Raw genomic sequence first — 22919 nt, forward strand, 5'->3', positions numbered from 1 at the left:
ATAGTAAGCACAGTTTAAATTTTCCAATGAATTCAAAAAGGGGATTTTGGTTTAAAAATAATCCTACCTAACAGACATTTGGTTTCAAGTGTTAAGGAAAAAATACTGCAAAATATTGCAAACTATTTTTTTTGCTTTATATTTTATTTCGTATTTTATTCTAGATTGTTCCTTATTTGCCTTGACTGTTTCAGAAAGTATCCCAAATTTTTCACTTCACTTTAACCTTTCTCACTGTGTTGCTCAGGCCAAAAAACCCATACCAATTGTACTAAAGGTGCAAGAGTAAGCAATACCATAGTTAAATACTGAAATAGCATTTGCTACGTGTTTCACAAGACAGTTTAAGGCTGCACTGCATTACAGAGCTTCCCAGAATTGTTTATTCTATGTACACACCCCTCCAGGAGATAAATGTGAATCAAATGAGATTATATCGAGGTTCTGTAATGTGAAGAAACCTCTCTTAATAACCAAACTGTCACTTCCATTATATTTCATTTGTTGCCTAAGGCAGTTTCAGTTTGCATTTTGTCTGATGAATGGCTACTGCAAAAATGCACCCTGCTTTCTTCAAAAGGTAGCTGCCTGAACTAAACAAATAAATACAAGAAATGATGCCCACTGTGGCCAAGCTAAATCATGAAGTAATACACCTATTCCACTCCTCCTTCCACTCCACATATGTTCATACAGTACTTATCCTACAAGTACTGGCACTGATACAATTCAGTGTGTTCTGATTTTATCACCATCCCTGTTAGTAGCTGTTCATGTTATTTGATACCTAAAACCATCTGTTATTTTGTAAAGGAAATAAGGTAATGATGACACATGCAAGCTGTAACATTTAATTACTGTTTTCATCAGTCATAATGATAATTCAGCATGTGATTAACTTAATAGGCTCTAGTTAATATTTCTACTCAAACACCTCACATAAAGCACCTCTGCATGAGGATAACATCTTGCTGGTATTGTTTAACCCCCACATCCTGGTGAAATAGTAATAAACCCTTCAGGGTGGAGCTTCACACTAAGTCAAAATTGATTGTACATTATTACATATTATTATTTAATCTAATTACATCAAACCCTAAATATTAGGGGTTTTGGCACAAAGTTCACTTACAGGTACTGTAAAGCCCAGAGGACAGTGCCTTTAGAAATGTGCATTGTGAATTATATACATCCATAGAAAGATCCTAAATGTAAATATGGTTGGGTAAATATTCCCTTCACGTCTACCACAAATAAAATGGTAAAATGCAAACCTTTGGTTCAGAAAGGCTTTTGACATCTTTAACAAACTTGCTTTTTTTCATGAAACATTTTTTGGTAGAATAAGTATATTTAATATTTAAGACTATTTAAAATATGGTCACTGCTTTGAGAAAGATTATGTTGTCACAGACCAATCCCCCTGAGACTACAGAGCTAATGGTTTGTGATGGTTGTAGGAACAGCAACTGGAAACAATGGAGCAGAAAAATTTGAATCTGTTTGCCTTATCAAAATACCTGCAGTGTTGCAATTTCCCTTTAAGATCAGGGACAAATTAGAAGAGTCAACAATGGTCCTTCTATTCTTGCAGACAATTAGAAGCTACATTTCCCTTTAGGAGATACTGATTCCAGTGTTTCAGAAAAGGAAAACAGCAACCTGTCCAGGAGGAGGACAGTTAATTGAAGACAGAATTATAGACCCGAGTGTATTGCAAAGAGCTTCTACTCAAGATAACATGCCAATATTTAATTATGTGCAATTAGAAATTTTTATTTCCTATAAATGACATATAGAGACTGAAATGAAAATAATGAATTTAGGGTCTCCAAAGGATGCATTTGGAAGTTATACAGTACATTTATTAAATGTGATGTAGAAGGCAGAGGTAATTACATGCAGATATGGGAAGGACTCCAGATAAGAAGTTTCCCTTAGAGCACTAGTCGTGTGCTGACGTGTGGCACTTGCTGGTTTAGATAAGTCATAATTGCTGAGCAGTGAATCCCAGCAGTGTCATTTCCATGGGCCAGTAGTGCTGATCATCTGCAGGATACATGGACTAGAGAGTGTCTGTTGATGTTCAGGGGGGGTGTCCCATATCTGGGAATACTGATGAAGAGTTCCTAATCTCACAGATCTTGGGCAGAAGGATGTACACATGGTACCACATGAGTAACTGTTTCATTAGAGAATTATATTTACAGGTCTTACCTGCTGTTTGTTCAGCTCCTTAACTGGGGCTCCTCCATCAGCTCTTACTTCAATGTAATCAAAATATTCAGAACATAAATAATAAACTCTAATCATTCTGGTCACTTCAGTGACCAACTTTTAGATGACCTGTCAGTGAAGAGCTCGATGTTCAGTCTGGCAAAAGAGAATGAGTTTTCCAATCTTATTCATCTCTGTCTAATGGTGTTCATTTCACCTTGGAGAGTTAAACACTGGGCACAGAGCTGTGTAATTGTGCCCAGCACTGCCTTCCTGGCTGGGAAGGGGCAGCTGCAGTGCCTTGCTGCAGGCTGGAAGGGGCAGAGGGGTCACTGGTGTCCAGCCCCCGGCGTTGCCTCTGTGCAGTTCTCAGTGCTATAGTACACGGGCCTGGGAGCAAACCTACATTTTCAAAAAACTTTTGCCTCTTCTGGAAGTGGGGTACTTCTAACATTTGTGTTTCTGATTCTCTGCTTGCTAACAACTTGCTGCTGAGGACTAACTGCTGTTTTGAATAAGAAGTGGGTACAAAACCACAGTGTTTTACAGCTTTCTTGTTTGCTCTGCTGCAACCAGATGTTTTATCCTTCCCTCATAATTGCAAACTAAATAACAAAATAAGTGGTCCTCATCATCAGAGCTGTTTAAATAAGGCTGTTCCACTCTGTCCAAGTTAGAGGTGCCCAATTAAAACACAGAGAATTCCGTGTGCAGTGTGTGCACTACCTTGCACATCATTTAGCACGTGCTCCCATCTGTGTAACGGCCTCTTAGTGTCAGACGTGTTTCACAGACTAAAGTAAGGCCCTCTTTTGACCAAGGATGAGAGGACACCTGGATGAGTGTAACAGTTTGAGTGCCAAGCTTCAAACACAAGGTTAGTGATTTCCTAAAAGAAGAGCATGAATTCTAGATCTGTATTTCGTTGCCTGTGAGATTTCTGAAAGCTCTCAGCATCCAACAGCTCCAGGAGGTCAACAGAAATGGTGGAGTCTTTCACATTTCCAGAGCTGGGGGCTTTCTATTTATGCCTAGTAAATGTGTTTGAAATATTAATTGATAACTACAAAGTTTTGCAAAGCTTTTTAACACTGTTGGGTATTTAGTGTTTACCAGTGGTGCTGTTTGCTGTTTATCCTTGTCTGCAACCATTTTCTGTCTGTTGCTTCTGCAGTGGCCATTAGTTTATTCCCAAAAGCCTGTCTAGGAGACCTGCTCGTGAGAGTTGTTTCATAGTGTGTGAGTTGTGTCATAGTGTGAGCTGCAGTTGAAATGACATTGAGTGCAACTTGATCTTGTTTGTACTGGTGACTGAACAGACCACCCCCATTTTCTGTCTGGCAGTTCTTGTTATTATCTGTCCTACTTGCCATCAGCATCTTGAGACTGATTATTTAGTTACAGATGTCTTATAATACCAATGATGTGTGTTTCCTTGTGAAAGTATTTGTCAGTGTTTCTTCACCTAGTCCAACTTTCTCAGCCCTTTGCATTTTCTTCCTGTGTCTTTTTCTGACCTGTGGAATTTGCATTAAATCTGTGCTGAGCCCCTGACAGCCTTCACTATTTAAGACTAACCCTTACAGATTTTTGAAATACATTTTATTGCAGAAAGAATAAGCTTTTGCAGGCTTGTAGAGATTAGTAGGTAGAGTTGTATGGAATAAGATATGATTTAACTCCCACTTAGTAGCTTTCCAATTGCTTTCTGAAGGGTGTCTGTTCTTTGTGGTAATCCCTTATATTTGCTATTGTTTCATTTCCTGCTAGTTTCCCTCTTACAGCCTTTTTCACTTTAATTTCTGTGCCTTCCAGCAGGATGATATCACACAGGTAAACTGTTGTTTATAAACACCCCCCCCAAATGTGCATTTTCATGTCCATTCTGCTGCTCACTATCAGTGTTGGTCACAGTTCGCTGCCATGGTTTGTATTCCCAGTGGCGGTTCTTGAAAGGGATGCAAATGGTCCTGCTGTTCAACTGAACTGCACCTAAACATTAGGGCTTTTCCTTCTTGAACCACAGCCCCTTCTGCCCTGTGTAAAGCCTCTCCCTCCTGTCACATTCCCCCAAATGTGTGCTGATGGTTCCCTTGCTGTCCAAGTGCCGTGTGTTTAATTGCCGTGTCCTGACCTGTGTTAAGAGCATCACTCCCAATACGTGGCTGAATGAAACCAGCTCCAGGGAACTCCAGAACTGGAGGGATGGAGTTCCATGTTCTCTGGTGCCAACCAAAACCTGGGTTCCATGCCAGTATATGGAAACAGTCTGGGAGAGAGTCAGGAAAGAAAATTGTTTGGTTTCCAGACAGCAAAAATGACCCCAAATTACCAACTCATCCAGGAAAATGAGTGCAGTCCTGGGTCTGGTGGAATCAAGTAGGGTACAAAATGTGACCCAGAGTATACAGATATTTGTCTCCATTATGATAAATTTTTATACCGATTTTCAGTAATTAAGTTGAAGTTTGTCTTGCTTCTTTTTTTTCCTAAAAGATTCTTCCATGTATTTGGGACAGTGGCAGACTGATGATTGCAGAACTTAGGGCAGAAGTTTGGAGTTTAATGGTTAATGTTAATGTAATATTACAGTTTGGGAAATGGCTGTTTAAAGATCAGGTGAGTTTAGACCAAATGACTGCAAGAATGTGTTTTTTTTCTGTAAGACAAATATAGAAATGTCTGATTGTACCTGGGATAATGGCATCCCACCTCACATGAAAGATGAAAGAGCATCAGACATTTCATGTAACAATGAGTAAATCAAGTTGATGTCTCATGTCTTTTTTTCTATACTGTGCCATCAGTAGAACACAATGGCTGAGAGTCCTTGGCTTGCTGTAAGATGTAATGATATAATGATATAATATACTCTGCAGAGGAGGTTCTCTATTAATAGTTACATGTGAAAATGTCTCTGGAGAGCTGATTAGTAAGCAGCTAATAGTTCATTTTCACAAATGGTTGAAGTTGGTCCTCCTGACTCTGTTGTGTTGTGTTACTACAGCTTTGACCTTTGAAACAACATACATGGAGTTTAATAGAATTAAGATGTAACTCAACCTTTTAAACACCAAAGACCAGTATCATTTCTTTGGTAATGTAAATTCAGCAGAACTACACAAAGTTAAATTTTAAAAAGTGAACGATGTAAAAACAGTGATATTAAAATTGAAGGTAATTTACCTTCTATTTGCTGGATCTCCTAAGTTATAAGCATTTTCCCTTTTGTTTCACTGCTTCCTAAATTTTTATCACAGGTTTAAACAAATAATAATGTAATGAGCAAACCTACAAAGACAATGTTGTCTTGTTCCAGTATAAAAAAGGAATGTGCCTTCAGCAAAGTTTCTTAGCTGACTTGTTTTAAAAGGCAGGAGATAAAGATCAAGTCAGCTACTGATCCAAGAAAAGTGATATGACAGCAGAAGCTTGCCTAGAGAAAAAAAAATTCTTTTGTGGTTTTGGATTGTCTTTTGATCCCCTTTTATCCGTGGGGACCATGAAGAGCCAGGTCAAGGTGGCTGCATTCCATGTGATCTGCAGCATGGTCCATATTTAATCTTGAATTAGCTTAAGCCTTTCCTAGGGCACTTGTTTACAGTGTTTCTGAGATCAAAGGTATTGGAATGGCTTCCTTAAATCCCTGCTCTGCTAGAAGCTGATGAGGTTGCTGTCACAAATGTTGACAGTAATTCTCAGTATTATTAATTTTTATTGTTCAGTGTAGTTGTTTTCTTTTTGGTTTTGAGATGTTTATATGGAATAAGTGTTTTTCTTACTTTCATTCCAGCATTTAAAACCTTTATGCCACATTTAAGTGTGCAGTGTATCACCAAACACAGACAGCTATTAAGTATATATATTTTTTACAAGAATAATAAAGAATAGTTATAAATCGCCCTTTTGTTGGAAGGGAAAAATAGGTGGGCTATTTTTAGTTGTTTGATTCAAAATTCAATGAATGTGTGGTAGCCTATTTCTAGTTAGTCTTGTTTGGGTTTGTTTTGGGGGGTGGCATTTGAATTTTTTTCCCCTGTAAGTGCAGGGCACTTCAGATGGGGAAAAAAAAAGTTGTTATTTTAGTAGTTTTTTCTATTGTTCATCAGTTACTAAAATACAGCTGATTATGTGGTACTATCATAAAATTGTATACAATGTAGAATTATTTCCTGAAAAGATATTTAATTTTCAATGTCTGTGTTCTGCATCCTAAGAGTGACTGACTTGGAGGCCCAAGGCCTCTCTGTCTTTAGTCAAACCTTGTGTTGTGTTTTGGCAATCTGACTTACCCTTCTCAACTGATCCCAAGTATTCTTATGGTTCCAGAAGTGCCTCTTTGATTTCAGTGTGGTTATTAATGAAACTGGATATTGGTCAGGGATGGTAATACTGCAATTTTATGGACGTTTTTATTATCAGTGATGATGTTTCTGCCACCTGAAGGAACTTGACCTGTTCATTTTCAGTTTCTGCCACAGAGGCCGCATTCTACCAACCCTGACTGCATGACTCCACACGGGACTGTCCTGCATCAAACCTTGGATTTTGATGAGTTCATACCACCAATCCCACCTCCACCCTACTACCCCCCAGAATACACCTGCACACCAGTGGTAGAGGCACAGAGGTGATTCTTCTTCCCTTTCTTACAGTCAGGGTGTAGTTCTGAGACTAAGAAGCAGACCAGTGGTTCTGCAGACTGAGAAGATCTTTCAAAGAATATGAAGGCAAATCATGTCCTTCACTTACACTGAGTGCTTTTTTCCAGAGACATTACATATGGTTTTTTTGCAAACTTGTCAGGCTACATCTGGAAATACTTGTGTTAAAGCTTTGCTGTAAAAGAGAAATGATTGAACTTAGCTAAGACAAGAATAACCATATCTGAACTTAAAACAGAGATCGTCTTATAGGTGACCCTTTCACAATTAACATTATACACTTGAAGTTGAATATGAGATTTAATTCTTTAAGAAAGTCATTGTAGTTTAAATGTGTTAATGTGGAATAGTGAAGGACATTAATGATGACAAAACAGGCTGGTAGAGATGGCTGGCATCCTAAATGAAATAGAGTTTTTAAAGCTACTCTGTGAACTAGGGCTTCATTTTGGTTGTCTGATAAATTTCTTCAGTTTAATTCTCTGTAGTGTATTGGCTTTGAACTCAGAGAAGGCTTTACATCACTGTGGTGTAGATAATAGTTTACTAAACAAATCCAATGCCATTTCTTAAGTTTGCTTGTTTGTGTTTTTATACAGAGGTCTCCACTTGGACTTTCCTCATTCCCCGTTCGGTGCTTTGTATGAAGTAACCATTAATAGCCCGGGAATGCTGTATCCAAGTGAGCTGCCCCCTCCTTATGAGGCAGTGATGGGAGAGATGCCTGCCAGTCAGGTAAGGAAAGCCAGAAGAAATAGTCTTCAGATTTCCATGATGCAAAACAGTTCTAGATAAATTTTGAGGAACAGCCATTAGAAAATACTTATATTCTTTAAAAACATTTTTCAGACCATTTTCTTTAAAAAGGTTTAACTAACACTTAATGTGTATTTTCCTTGTGTTCTTGTGCATGATTTCATCCATTAAAAAAGTTGAATGATACTGGGCTGTCAGTAACAAAAACCTAGAAGAATGGATTGGAATCACAGAAGCATGGTGTTTTTCCTTATTTGAGAAGGATAATAGTGTTTTAAAATAACATTACACTTCTCAATTCTTATAGGTAATAAGTAGTATTGATTAGGGAGCAAGCAGGTTTATTTTCTTAAAAACCCTTAAAGTTGTAAAATATTTTTTATTCCAACTACTGCTAACATTGGATTTGCCTCACTGTAATATCCTGCATTTCGTGGCAGCTCAACACGACAGTGTGGGTTTAGTAAGGAAAAAGGTAACTGTGTGTCTTGTGACATGCAACGCTAATAACTTGTGGGTTTTGGGTATGTGTATGTGTAGCCCAGTGCTCAGGAACACTTGGATTTGCCCTGTGTGTGTGATCCAAGCCAAGATAATTATGAATTGCCATTTTACACTCTGTGTGTAGCTCGAACGTGGTCTTGAAAATTCCTAAAAAAAAAAATCTCTGTAAATAACCTCAGATTAACACAGTTAATATTTTCAGTTCCCTGCTTTTGTCAGATTTCAGGTCATGTGCTGGAAAAATCCTGGAAGCATCTGATAATGGTATAGATTGTCAGAATGGTGTGCTCTAGTGTTGACAGGATGCCTTGAACCCAGTGCCAAATTTATGCTTTAGTAGTTGCAAAGTTGCAAAGATTTGAATGATAAAGAGATAGGGACTTATTCTTCCTATGAAACAGCAGCGAGTAGTTCCCTATTTATTGATTAACCTTTTGACTTTACAGCTTCTAATAAACAGCTGTTATGTGGCAGAAATGCTACTCCTGAGAGTGCAGAATACCTTTATCCTGAACTTTGAGAAAGGATCCAGTATACTTCAGACAAATATTGATATTACACTTTTTGCCTTATTTTGTACTGTACAGTATCGACTCAGCTAAAACTGGAATTATAATGTATCTGTATATACAGCCAGAGCTAATTTGAGCAAAGTTTGGCTTGAAGTGATTTGTGTTAATTGAATCAACTATCACAAAGGGGAAAATACTTAAAATTGCTTTTAGAAGCTGTAATTTCTTGCAGGCTCCAGGAGTCAAACACTCTAGATAGTGCTTATGAGTGGTTAATAGTGCACTGTGGAAATACTTATGTTCAGGTTTCCAAACTGTACCCACAATACAGAGGGGACTACCTTTTCTTTCCCCAAAATATAACCCTGAAAAGTTTGCTAGTGATTTATTTCCCACTGGGGGAAACCACAATTGAAACTCAAACTGAAAAAAAATTACATAAATTTTTACTATTATAAACAAGAAGATTATTAAAATAATTAGTACAAATGTCTGAGAAAAAAGAAGACTGAGATGCAAAGCCCACAAAAAGGTGCAATTGGATACCTCCAAGATATGCCTACCTTGCCATGATAAACATTGCACTACTTTTCATTTATTTGGCTATAACTAAATGAATCAGCATAAACTGAGTGTGATCACTGTGAGTGTTGCTCTTTGCTGTACAACAAAATGAGAGTTTTCAAGGCCATCTCCTTTCTAAAATATTTTTATCCAAGTTCCATCCTTTTTCTTCTGCAGTAACTTAGATAAACCTGCAAGTCTTGGAGAAGACTTTTTGGTGATAAAAAAAACTGGCAAAAGTGATATGAATCATGCATGGTCTGGAGGGAAAGAGAAGCATCATATCTGTGATGAGAATTCATATGTGGTACTAAGTAAGAATTAGGAAAGTGTCTATTTATAGTTAAGCACAAAATCATTTTGAGCACTCTTGTAATTGAGACTACTCTTTGCATGAACATCAACATCTAGCAGCACAATAACACCAGCACATAACAAAAATATAATTTAACATCAGTAATTTGAAGATGCACTGTCATGCCCTTGCAAGAAGAGTTTGAGCCTTAATAAGTAGATGTATTCACTGTTAGGTTTTTTTGACATCTGGGGTCAGTCTCAGCATCTTGTCTGTTCATCTCTGGTCACCTGAGTTCCAGAAGTGTTTCTTCTCCTCACCAATGAAAATGAGTGGTGACTTTTCCTTTGGAATGGTGATAATTGTCTAGTTCCTTACCAGCAGGGAGTTTATGTGTGTCTGGTGGTTGCTGGTTCAGAGAGCTTGTAGGAGCAAACTGATGCCAGGTGCTGCCCAGCAGTGAGGTTCCCTGGCAGTGACAACCAGAGCCCACACAGTGATGCTGGAGCCATGGACTTTTCTTGACAGCAGAAGCTCTAATGTAGTTCTGCAGTTAGTGTCCCAGTTAAGCTGTAGATGGAGAATGGAGCCAAAGTCTGAGACAGTTTTAGGTCTACAAGGGGAACAAAATGGAGACCTGAATTCTTACATAATGGAAGTGCTCTCATAGAACATGCACCAAGCACAGCACAGTATGAACTGAAATAATGAGATTTATAAATCCCTCAGAGGCAGACTTTGCCATGGAAATCATGGCAGATTTAGCTATAAAAGTGCTTCTGGGAACCATTATGTAATAATGTCATAACTGTAAAACCTTTTACTGAGCATCAAGCCATAGGTTTTATTTGTTTTTAAGTGGATTGAGGTCCTTAGAATTTTATTAAATTATGTCAAATTAGACTCAATAGTTCATTAATTTCATGAGCAACAAATGTCAGTGCTAATTTATGTGATTGCATCAATGTAAACACTACTGTTGTCATCTATATGGATTAAGAATTCCCATTCCACGACTATGAAAAAAAGTGGTTTTCACACACAGTTTTCCATGCAAAGTATCGACTAGGATATAGAAAAGATGAGAACAAACAGATCAGGGTTCAGTGACTGTTTTTATAAGGTTTGCTCACCAGCAGGCTCTGCAGGCTTGTTAAAAGCACCATTTTTCCTGCGTTTTCCTGTTGAAAGCTCAGTGACTGTCTTTACCACCTTTGTGTCTGAGGATCTGCAGCCAATAAGGTTTTATTACCCCTGGCTGAGCAGGAACCTGTATGAAACCATGTGCCGTCTCTACGTGAACCACAGCTCTGACCTGGCTTAAAAATTGTCAGTGTTACCTCCTACAATTAAAACTGTGGTTCTCCTTCCCCCCAGGCAAGAAAGTTAATCAACCAGATGCATATAAAATACATTCAGCAGTTACCCTGAGAGAATCTAGTGTCAATAAATGTTTCAGCACAAATATTCAGCAGATATTTTTCAGTCAGCAATCAAGTTTATGAAAGCACCTGGGTTGAGAATTTATGAAAGTGCCTAGAACCCCTAGATTTATAAAAAGAAACAAACACCCTTAAAACATTATACTGTTTGTTCCAAAATGTAGTTAGTCTGAATTTTCTCCAACAACAAAGAGAATTTGAGAACACTTCTTACTTTTCCAGTTAGTTCCCAGGAACGATCTGCAGCTTGAAGGGACACCACATTTTACTTTTTACAGCTGATGTGATATTCTGCCACAAAAAAGATCTTAAAGAAATTTCCAGGGGAATTGTTTAAAAATATGAGTGGTTACACATTTTCTTCTCAGTCCTCTATCCATCTGTTGCTGAGTTTAAGTATTTCTGGCACTGTTCTTTATTTAGAGTTGTATTTACTAACGCTTAAACTTAAAATCACTTTTAAAAACTGAATTTGTATCACAAAAATTTTCCTAATCACTTGCTCACAGTAAGCTATAGATAGGTAGGTAGATAGATAGATAGATAGATAGATAGATAGGGAAAAATAAAATATTGAGCACAGTAAGTTATATGTATATTTGTGTGCTTTAATCTACACTGGCATGTGAAATGGAAGCTCTTTTCTTAATAGCTTCAGACTAATTGTGTCACAGGCAATTTTTAGAAGGCCAGATACAAATTAAGTGCTTGACACAAAGGTGCACACAGAAGGGACTGATGCTTATTTCTAGACTGTCACCAACCATAATTAGCTTTACTAGTTGATTGTGACCCTACAGACAAAAGGAGATATGGTGCTTTCTGCTAAAGATGGTATCAATCTCATTCCTTTCAACCTTTTTTATTGTTATCAGCTATTTATTGGAATAATTTTTTTATAATCACATTCCCGAAGAACTGCCAAAAATCAATTGAAATTGGCGACAAGGTCCAATCCAAAGACTATTCAAATCAATAGAAATAAAATTTCCTAAATTTCAGGTGTTTATGGGTGCAGTATTTCCAGGAGAACTGATTCTGTATTTTGTTCTCATGATTCTCAAAAGCGAAGGGCAGTTACCCACTTATGTCCATCCCTTCAGAAAAAAGGTGAGTTATAATATTCTCAGCATTCTAGAGAGCACTCTGCACCAGCCCCTTGGGTGGCAATGACGTTATAGGGCTTAAAAACCACCAGGAGTAAACATCCCTGCATATAACCAACACGAAATACTGCTCTTGGGCTTGCTTTTGTGGTTTCTGTTTTCCTCTCTCCTATTTTAGGGTGATATGATGTGAAAATAACCCAAACATAATATGGAAAAATGCAGACTGTAGAAACAGAGTTTACTTGTAACAAACCCATTAGATTCTCAAAAAGTGAAAGTTGTGTTAAGTACATTCCTTTGCCCTGCATTTGGTTCCTGATTCAAAGATGTTGTAAAACACTTTAAATTATTTTCAATCTGAATAGCAGCTGATATGAAAGCTATTCAATGTTGTCAGGTATATGCTGCAGATCAGCAGTGCTACACTTTGTTTGGTACAATCCAGATTAACGTGCTGTTTTCACTAAAAATGTTCATTTAGGTCTCTGGTACCACCCAGCAAGTGTCTGACTCAGCCCTGGGGGAGAGGAACGTGACCCCGGACTTCAGCACACAAGGTGATCGTGGCACTGCCTTTGTCTACTTAAAGATGGAGTAGGAGTTTTGAGTGGACTTTTCCTTCTCCTCTGCCCTTCCCAGTGGAGACAGAAGGATTTGCTTTCAGATTATTCATGGCAAGATGAACCTTTTCACAGTCAAGAGACTGATGTGGCTGGAAATGCAGAGCAGAGTTTTGCTAAACCAAGCGTGGTCTCTAAAGCCCTTCGAGCAGATATGGTGACTGACTGTCCTTTCTCTTTGAAGAGTCCTGCCCATACCTGCAGCTTGTTTCTCATTGTCAGCAGCCACAGGTGCCCTCCTGATAGTCCCCCCAGGCCTTCTCCATATGGTAGTTTCATGCATGGCTTCCAGAAGCCTGAATGGAAGCTTGCTGCCTGAAGCACAGATGTTGGGAATGCAAGTAGATGAGTAGTAGCAGCATAGAGCCTGTTTGTTTAAAGTTTAAAAGTCAGTACCCTTGCCATGTGTGTTGCTGCAGAGAGGCTTTTTAAACACTGCAGCCTCAGTTGGTATGAAACACCAGTTAAATTTCCATTAAATGCTTTTCCTCTTCATATTCATATTGCATTAATAAGCAGACTGGCACGTGTTCTCAGTACACTCTGGGCAGAGAGGTGGTGGCAGAGTGGTCCAGGAAACACAAATGGTGCTCTCTTGCCCAGCCTCCAGCATGGGACTGACAAGCCTGGCAGATCAGTGCAGAGCATCTGTTCCTACGTGCACAGAGTATCTGTTTTGTGGAGTAGGATTTCAGTTTCCAGATCCACCCCACCAGTGATCACCTTTCACTACTGCTAATTTTTTTTATTTTTATTTTTAAATGGTGTTTGAAAACTGCAAGTGTGTGTGTTATAACTGAGGGAGACTGAAGGTGTTCTGTAAGAGCTGCTGTGAACAAGGGCTTTGCCTAGAGAGCTAGTCCCTAAAGTTTTAAGTCCATCTGGACTTCACATCCACAAATGACAGTCTAAATTTTAAGGCCAGTTCTAGAGGTTTGACCATTGGGAAGCAGTGGACCAGCTCTCAAGCCAGGGTTTTGACATTATGTATCATGCTGTGTGCACATGAAAGGGAACTAAGGAGGTCCTCAGGCATGTTTAATTCATGTAAAATCAGTCTGGTACTACCATTCCATGTCTTCTGAGCAGTGATTGCGTCTCATCTGCTTCAGGTCCTTCTTCCTGCTCTCTGTAGTACCAGAAAAATCATGTCAATGGGAGAGCAGGATAGTTAGAAGCTGAAAATACAGTTTAAGGCCCTTAAGTCCAGATAGCAAATAGTACAAACAGCCACACTCCTGGTTATTAATTAAATTGAATCATACCAGAGTGTTTGGATAGTGCAGATCTGTGCCCTGAAAACAGGCACAGACTACTGGATGCTTTCATTTATCCATACAGACTTTATAAATGTTTCAAAGCTTTAGTTAAGGGAATATGTTGCAAAGAATTATCTAACTATGTAAAAATGTTTGTGGACACGTCACAAATAGAAATGGTCCAATAAACCACTGCAGCTTTGCACCTAACACATAATAAATGGAGCATATTATGCACTTTTAGCACAATGTAGATGTATAAATGTGTTTTCACTATTGATTATTATGCCCTTTTTGACAGTGTAAGTGTTAGAAATTTATTTCCTGGAAACCCCAAAAGAAAATAGTTATGATTCATTTTCTGTAAGAAGAAAATGTTCTTCACAAAATCTAACCTCAGGAATATTTGATTTTTCTTGTGATAGTTAATTTTCTTATACTGTAGAAAGCTTTCTGCTTTCTAGACCTCAAAACACAGGAATACATAACAAAAGTTCTGTTTCTCAGAAAGATCCTATTCTTCTGTTCCTGAAGGAAACAGGTAAAATACATTTGTCTCATGAATATGATTAGTAACAGCTGTCATGCAAAAAGAACAGATCAGAGCCTGCTGAGCTGAATAGAATTAGGTGATTTTTATTTTGTAAATATTTTGATTTTAGATACAGGACCTTCAGGAATAATTCCAGTGTGATATGGGAAACGTTGTCTACACTATTGGAACTTGGAGACTGGGTTATGTAGTTTTATTTTCTTTATTTTTCTCATGACTTTGGGAATAATGCAGAACCAAATATTTATTTTCATAGGGTATTTGTAGACACGACAGAGAAAATGACAACAAGCTCAATTTTTAATACAAAGGGTTCAAAGATGATGTGACCTTGTGTAGAATATTTAGCTTGTACCTGAATCGTGTGTCACAAATGCTGTGTGCCAGAGATGTTCTATGATGGTGAATGCTTATTTGTGAAGACCTTTATGCTTCAAGGAAATGTTGGTTGATTGAATAAAGTGTTGGGTGCAGAGCTAACACTGACAGGAGCGATAGGTTTAAAAGTCATCAGAGCCATGTTTTCTCAGCATTTGTATAAAGTTTTACTTTCCCTGCCACAGGCAATGTCTCTTTGTTTACCAGAGAAACCAGTAGTGAAAGAGCTGCTCCTGTCCAAATGTAGTTGCAGATAATACTTTCATACCAGGTGCTCAAACGTGCTTATACTGGAGGACAGCACACAATTGTCTTTGCTGAAGGACAGGAGAAAGAAGGAAATTACTTCAGTGTTTTTTGCTTTGCCATTCTGTCATCTGAGTGTTTTTGAATAATTATTGATGTACCTGCTGATTACTGAATTTAAATCAGTACATTGAAAATGGGGGCGGGAGAGGAGTGGGAGGAGGGCAAGAAGTTTTTATTAGTCTCTGAACCTCTTGTTTTGCAGTTTCTGTTGAGAGCACCTCTCTGATGGTCTCTGAGGCCGCTGATATCCCCGACCGCAGCTACTCCTCTGAAGATCTTTGTTCGCTGGAAGTTCAAGGATCTCTCCACTCTGCAGATCTTTCTCCCTACTGTATAACCCCCAAAGGGGCTGCAGAGCAGAGCTGCAGCCCCCTGGATTACCACACTCACTGCAGGTTCCACAGAACTCGCTCAGAGGGTTTTCCTGAGGATGACAGTTCCCACAGCCGAGCCTCCACTGACAGGGCTCACGGACAGGAAAAGAACTGTGCCCACGGCAGGCCCTTGGACTGTTCCTCAGGGAATTACAGCCCCTCAGAAAGAGAACTGCAGAGTTCTGCTCGAGAGAGCAATGCCACGGCACCTTTGAAGCAAAAGAAAACCTGCTGTGTGGACTTCAGCCAGCCTGTCCCTTTGCAGACCTCTCCCTGTTTTGGGCCTGCAAATACTTCATCACACACAAGTGGCCCTGAGACTGCTGTGCAGCAGCACATTAGAAAACACCCAATTTCAAACATAGTCCGATCAAACAGTGCCCCCGTGTCATGGTCGTCTGTGACAGAAGGTAGGTGTGGTACCACAGGGCTGCAAACATGGAACAGATGAGTGGTGTGTGATTTATGCAGCAAATGCTGCTGCTGGGAATTATATACAACGTTCCAATGAGGACTGACTTATGTGTGAAGGCTTTAGTTCCACGCATATTTTCTAAATACGAAAATTTTTAAGAATGGAAATGCGAAAATTGACAGAGTGAAATTAATTTTGGCTTTTCTAAATTTCCCCGTTCTTTCTGTAATGCTCAGAAAACCATGTGTTGGGTAGCTGTTTCCACCTTTCAATTACTGTTACATTGAGAGGCTGAACTAAGAAGTTGAATGGTAGCTGCTGTTACCTGAGCTGTCACACGTGTAATACAGCAGGTTGTGTTTCCCAAAGGTGACACCGACGTTGAGAGTATTGGGGCATGTCAGGGGCAGTCAGTGTGACCAGTGGCAAGTTGGAGTGTAGGGTGAAAAGCTTTAAAGGACAAAGAAATGAAAATGAGGCACATGACAGGATGATAAATGGAAAGGAAAGCTTTTGGCTGTGGAGGATAAGTATCTTGTGCTATAAATCTCCTTTTAGACAAGTAGGGAAGACAAGAGTAGATGCTGGCTGGACGGTGTATCTTCATTAAAAAAATCTGCTTGTTAGTGAAAAAGAAAGGGTTGATTTAGTAGAGAATAGTAGCAGGAATGTAGAACTGTCTAAACCATTTGGAAAGGGCAGGTTTTACAAAAGGATGTAACCTGTTCAGAGAGGTTCAGAAGGGTAACCTGGAGAAGTGGCTTGAAAGTAAAGATTTTAAAGCTTTGTAAGATGTCAGAGATTGTGCTGTTACAAGATCTGTTCCTTGGGCTTTCTAAGGGATCTACAGGAAGAATCATGTGACTAGCTCAGCAAAACTAGACAAAATGTTGAAATAACTAGTTTCCTTTAGGATGACAGATTGGTTCTGTTACACTCCTTGCATCATTACTCTGTAGATTTCAGACCCCTCATACTTAGCTCAACAGCTGAATGTGGTTTACCTTTAGAGATCCAGCCCCCGCAGCTGGGCCAGGAGGAGCAAATCTTTAATCTAGAAGTCTGCATTTATTTTATGACATTTACTCTGCTAGGATGTATGTGCTATGAAACTGCTGTGCAGGCATTAAATAGGAATTTCTGAATCTACTGTGCCAAAGACAAGAACAGCCCTTTCTCTTCTGGATGAGGCTCTGCAGCTTTGCAATATTGTGCTCCACGTGCTGGGTGAGCAGTGTTGGAGAGGTTGCTGTAGGCAGCCGTGTCCACGTGTTCTTGCTGCCTGCTGGGACACCTGGTACAACAGATGCTCTGCCTTCTTTTTCAATGTATCCTAAATACATTCATCATCTTTTCTGGAGAAGTGGCATTGGGGGACGCGAGTTGAACATCACTGAGATGTAACTGGGCTCACCAAAAATTGTAACAGAGGCAGAGAAGGTCCTAGAAACACGTATACACAAGGGAGGGGCAGTCAAGAAGTGACTGTGCTGACCTCATTTGCTGTTCTTTCACTGCCCACAGAAGACTCTTTAAAATGAAATCCTTAAGAGAAGCAGTTGAGTCTAGATATGCGTATTTCTTTCATGTATATGTTTGGCAAACTACAGTTTGCAAAATTTTAGTCTGTGAAGATTTTTACAACTTCACATTGCTTCCCCTTCCTCTTCCTTTTATTGAACTTTATTTGGAAATCATAATAGGTTAGAAGCAGCCCTATTCTAATATCATTACTGGCTGTGTTTGTAGCAGCCCTGAAGCATATTTTTCCTAAGCTGTGACAAACAGCTGAAGTTCTTTACAGTCCTTGTAACTTTAAAAAGGCATTTGATCCAGATTTTTCACAACTGACTATTGGTTCTACTCACTGTAGAATTTTAAAATATATCCACGGAGTTGACCAATAGGCAAAAATTAAGGAGGACCACTGAGCTCCCTCCATCAACCCAGAAGAAAAAGGGTTTTCAGATTTTTTTCAGTAGCATACTCTTTTCTTTTAAAATTGTCCTGAAGTAGAAGAACTGGTCAAATAGACTGACTCTATAAAAGACAGAGCTGGAACTACATATTGTTAATACTAATGACTCATGTAATGGACTGTGGATTTTGGAGAACTGAGACTGGAGGAGCTTCAGCCATGTTCACAAAAGGCAAAATACAGTGGGCAGATTATACTTGTGGTTTGGGTTTATCTTAAGACCCAGTCTTTCTACTTTAAGAAAAAATTATTAATTTGTCTTCTGACTCATCTCCACATAAAAGCCAATGTGAAGAGATTCAGAAGCACAACCTTGATATTTCCTGTGTAGACTTTTGTTAAATGGGTTTTGCATGTTGCTGTGATTGCACTGCCCATAGTTTGGAACATTAATTATTTGACATGCAGATGTGGCACATGTGTGACACAACAGCAATGAGATCTAAGAAATAAATAATCTGGAAATTTTAGTGCTGGCATAAAACTCTGAGCTTTTAGGTCAATAAAACACAATTCATGTGCTTCAAGCACATCTTGACGTGATGGGGTCTTTGTGGTATGTTCAGTCAAATAATTCTCCCATTAATACTTTAATGTGAACTTGATTATTTTTTGAAATATCTGTCATTTCTAGTGGAGAAATTATAAATGAAAGTTTAATTTAATAGGTGCCTTTATAGTCCCTGTATAGTCCCTGGACAACACAAGTATGGTGGGTTCACATACAATCTCCGTCAGACATAGTTCCCTCTTTAAAAAATCATTTAAAAGTTAATAGTTTGCATGTTTTTTCTGTCCTTTCCCTGTAAAGTTTATCTTATCAAAGTAAGACAAAATCAACCTCTAACACAGAGGTTAACAAACCTAACCTAACAAACACAGATATTTGCTACAATAAATTTAATTTATAATCAGCTCTGATAGACTGTGTGGCGGTATCAGTTGAGTGTCTGAATGATTATTGTAGTGTTTGTGTTCCATATAATTCAGGGTAATGTCTAGTAGTGTAGTTTTGACTCGCTGCAAGTACATTAAGCAGTATAGTAATGGATGGGAAGACAGAACCTCTGAAGTGTCTCTCTTAATAAGCATGCCATGATTCATGTGCTGCAGTACTTCAGCATAATAGAGCAAATTAAAGACAGAATAGAAGCTGTCTCTCCTAATTTCTTACAGATTTTCTATGTTTGTAGCATCTTAACATCTGTTTCCTTCATTTAATTATTCACTCTACCAGAGAGGATTATATGGGCTTTTCATTATAAACTGTCCCTGGAGATATGGAAGAAAACCTCTTCTAATCCACCTGGAAGTTCAATAGAGTTTTCAGTCTTGGAAGCAGATATAAACAGCCATAGCATAAAAGTGAAAGCTTATTCCATCTTGACTGTCAGAAATGGAAAAGACTACAGTGATACAGTACAGGGTGATCTCATAGGTGTTGATCCTTGTGTTGGCATCCCAGAAACTGTCCTTGGCAACTGTGTCCAAAGCTGTTTGCAGATGCTCCATAACCCCCTGGTATTGACTGGCTCATCAGGTACCACAGTGGTCACCCACCCATTAATTTAATCAGGGGTGTATGACATTCATCCTGCAAAGAAATGAGAATATGAAAAAGGAGGTAGAAATACTGAATAAAAGGCTGGTTTTGTAGAAATAAGAGGGATCCATCTTTTCGGTTTTCCCATTTTCCTGTATAAACTCTGTCTGCCAAGGAAGTATAGAAAAATCTGAGGATTGCCCCTAGTAGGGAACCTTCCAGAGCTTCAGTGCTTAGGCCTGAAATATTTAGGATTACGGAGGAAGCCATCAAGCAGGAGCCTTATCTTCCTATTTGTATCTGTTTAACACCTCATAGGACATTTCTGTGTGTAGTAGCTTCTCTTTATGAATATTGAAAGCAGTGTTTCTTCTGAGTAGTTTCATCCTGTAAAGGAGATAGTAAAAGATTCCAATGTATTTTAACTTGTTTTGGGCAGAGGACAGCACGGGTTGACTTTGCTCCTTCTGTCTCTCTCTCTCTGGTTAAAGGTGATAATTGTGCCTGGACTCCTGTATGCAGCCAGTGCCAAGATGCAGGATTATCTCCAGCTACAGTAGAAACAGGTGAGGATCAATTTTCTAAAGCAGGATATTTCCTTCTTTTATTTTAACAATAATTAAAAGCTTGTGATAGAGAAATGAGCTTTAGAAAATTTGGGGCAGAAAAGCCACTTAGCTAACAGCATACATATATGGTGTACAAAGCTGATGGAACCAGCCTTGAATGAAAATAAATGCTGCTCTCTTTTAGATTAGCATTTTTGCTTTCCCTGTGTTTCTTACTAATGTCTCTTCTATTATTCACTGCATATAATTTTCGAGGCCTAGAAACAAGCAGAATTTTAGACTTAAGTTTGGGGAAGGGGGGAGCTGGGCCTAAAACTTTACAAATTACATATGCAATACGGAGTAGGTCATGTTTCTCCTTATCAGTAATATCAACTGAAGTCTCTGAAGGTAGAGGTAACAAAAACATCTGTGATTTATGAAATACTTTAATACCCACCCACTCATTCTCAAGGCAGTCCTCCTTGGTCATGGGAAAGTCTTAGTCTTGACTCCTGGTTAAACTTACCCATTTTGCAGTGTTTCCTTGATTGCATGTTTTTGCTACTCTTCAAACAAAACAGACATTTTATGACAAAATAAAAACTTTGTGACAATATTTGTTTTGCCTTTTTTCTTTTCTTTTTTTTTTCTTTTTCTTTTTTTAAACTATTACTTTAAAGATATTCTTCCCCCCCTTTTTTAGTTGCTGTTTCTGGTTCTCATATGGCTGCCTCTGCCTGTCAGCATTCTTTGAGCAGTTTCCTACCAACTGGAAAACAGAGGGATACACGGAAAATTGACCTGCACCTAAAGCCAAAGGCTTTTCACACAGTCTCAAAAGAGCGGCCACACTCCTTAGTGGACCTAAAGGCCTATAAAGACACAAAAATTTTAGTGGCAAAATTTTTGGAACATTCAAACTGTAATCTCCCTCCAGAAGTGCGTCACGTAGTGAACAGCATCCGCTCAGTAATTAAATCTGATGAGAGACACATGGAAGAAGCCATCTTCAGTGCCAATATTATAGACCAGGTAGGCCACCTATGATGTGTTCAACTTCGACAGACAAGCCTTATTTAAATGTTTCTGCTGTTTTAACTACTTCAGACAATTGCTACAGAAGTTCTTTTATAGTAACATGGTACATTTTCATAGTAAGGAATAGTTTATATTTATTGGGCAGCAGTGCATTTTACAGTGAAGCATTATAAATGCATTTAAAATCACTCAGCTTGGCCCAGTAAGAACGTAGGAGATCTGTAGGGAACTGATTTACATGTTTATAATCATCCTCTCCTATCTCTAATGTCTTTCTGGACCTGTGACTGTTCCATACATCAATTTGGGATGTATATATACAGAGATATCCAGAATTGACTTGGATCTGTTGTTTTTTGAGGCAAATGTATTTGTGCAGCGTAAGCTACTGGCTGAAAAGAATGGGTAGATATCCAAGCAGGGATATCCATCTCAACAAACAGTGCAGGCCAGAAGAATTATAATGGTCCTTGCTGGTTTTAAGAATTGAGAAATTGTGCTTTTCCAAATGAAAGAATAATGCTGCTTCTCACCCTGAGTGACAATAAAACAGACATTAGGTGTGGAAGGAATCCTATAAACTGAGGGAATTAGTAGTGGAAGCACCTTTTAATATCTCATGCATGTTTAATAATACATCATTTTTTGCAGGAAGAAAGGTGGTGAATCACCTCTTGCAAGTATTGTTACCAGAATGACAGATACAGATGTTCTTTTACCTTGTCCAATTGGAAAAGCAGAATTCTCTTAGCACTGACTAACCACATTCAGGATGCCTGTAGGGTTTCCAGAACTTGACAGATGACTAAGGATACACCCCAGGGGGCTGTTTCTCTCCCTTCTGAGACATTGTAATTTCTGGGATATTAGTCAGCTGATCCCAAAATGAGGGAGATTGTCTAAGTGTTGAACTAGGATGTGGTAACGCTTGAAAAGCACGTGAGAGAGTTTGATGTGCAGCAGGAACCGTGCAGCACTTAAAGCTTGCTGCAAGACTGCTTTTGCTCCCTGTGAGGCAGAACACAGCAGCAGCACTGGATCAGTGCCTGTGCAGTCACACAGACACAAAAGCTGCACTGTCATGATGTCCTTAGTGCTGGCAGTATGGGGGGAAACTGTAATGATTTTATTGCTTTACAAAATGTATAGCCCATTAAATCCCCAAGGTTAGAAAGCTGAAAACAATTTTATGTGAAAAAACCCAGTTGCTCAAACTTTGAGTGCTTATGTAGATCATAGAGCCAGAACTAGAAATCAGTAGCCCAGTTTTTGTCCTGTATGGATTTCTTAGATCCAGGGAGACATACCTTTTTTCCCATTAAAGAAATCATTTTAGTAGTTATATTTTTCAGACAAAAAGACATTATTAATTCACGAAAGCCCAGGGCATCCCAGCAATCTACTTAAGAGTTCACAAAATTTTTGGTAAAAGAGTTGTGTAATTCAGAATTGTGAGGTAGCTTAACAATTCTATTAAAACTAAAATGCTTGTTTACCAGGCTTTGCAAGGTTTCAGTTGTCTCCCGCCCTCACAAAGCTGGTGAAGTATCTCTCTCCTAAAAGAAACAGAATAATTTGCTCCAAACTTCTATTTTCCAATTACAAGAGAGAGCTGCTACCTTTTCCACAGATTTCCTTGCAAATACTTGTTTGCAACCTGTGTGGACAGCACCCTGCAGTGCAGGCAGAACCTGGCTGTGCCTTCCAGCCCTGAGCCCTGAGCAGGTGGAAGGACAGAAGAGAAGTGGAAGGAGCTCTGGAGGGCTGCACAAACCCCCATCTCCTCTGGAAGGGTTCCATCATTGGACAGCTTAAATGAAATATTATTCAGAGACTGA

At 38.8% G+C, this 22919-nt stretch overlaps 1 protein-coding gene across 2 annotated transcripts in view; it reads left to right on the forward strand.

Moving 5' to 3' along the window:
* FAM189A1 (family with sequence similarity 189 member A1) overlaps positions 1 to 22919 on the forward strand; it is a 59086-nt gene that overhangs the window by 33861 nt on the left and 2306 nt on the right. The window contains exons 5-11 of one of the 2 annotated variants that reach the window (XM_027704366.1): positions 4033 to 4050; positions 6687 to 6847; positions 7481 to 7616; positions 12545 to 12620; positions 15385 to 15966; positions 19984 to 20058; positions 20747 to 21075. In XM_027704366.1, coding sequence (XP_027560167.1) covers positions 4033 to 4050; positions 6687 to 6847; positions 7481 to 7616; positions 12545 to 12620; positions 15385 to 15966; positions 19984 to 20058; positions 20747 to 21075 — 1377 coding nt within the window. Of the gene's footprint in view, positions 1 to 3987; positions 4051 to 6686; positions 6848 to 7480; positions 7617 to 12544; positions 12621 to 15384; positions 15967 to 19983; positions 20059 to 20746; positions 21076 to 22919 lie in introns of both variants that reach the window. The other variant, XM_027704365.1, reaches the window with a different exon arrangement.

This window comes from Neopelma chrysocephalum, unplaced genomic scaffold (assembly GCF_003984885.1).
Source record: "Neopelma chrysocephalum unplaced genomic scaffold, ASM398488v2 Primary Assembly neopelma1_274, whole genome shotgun sequence".
Lineage (NCBI taxonomy): Eukaryota > Metazoa > Chordata > Aves > Passeriformes > Pipridae > Neopelma > Neopelma chrysocephalum.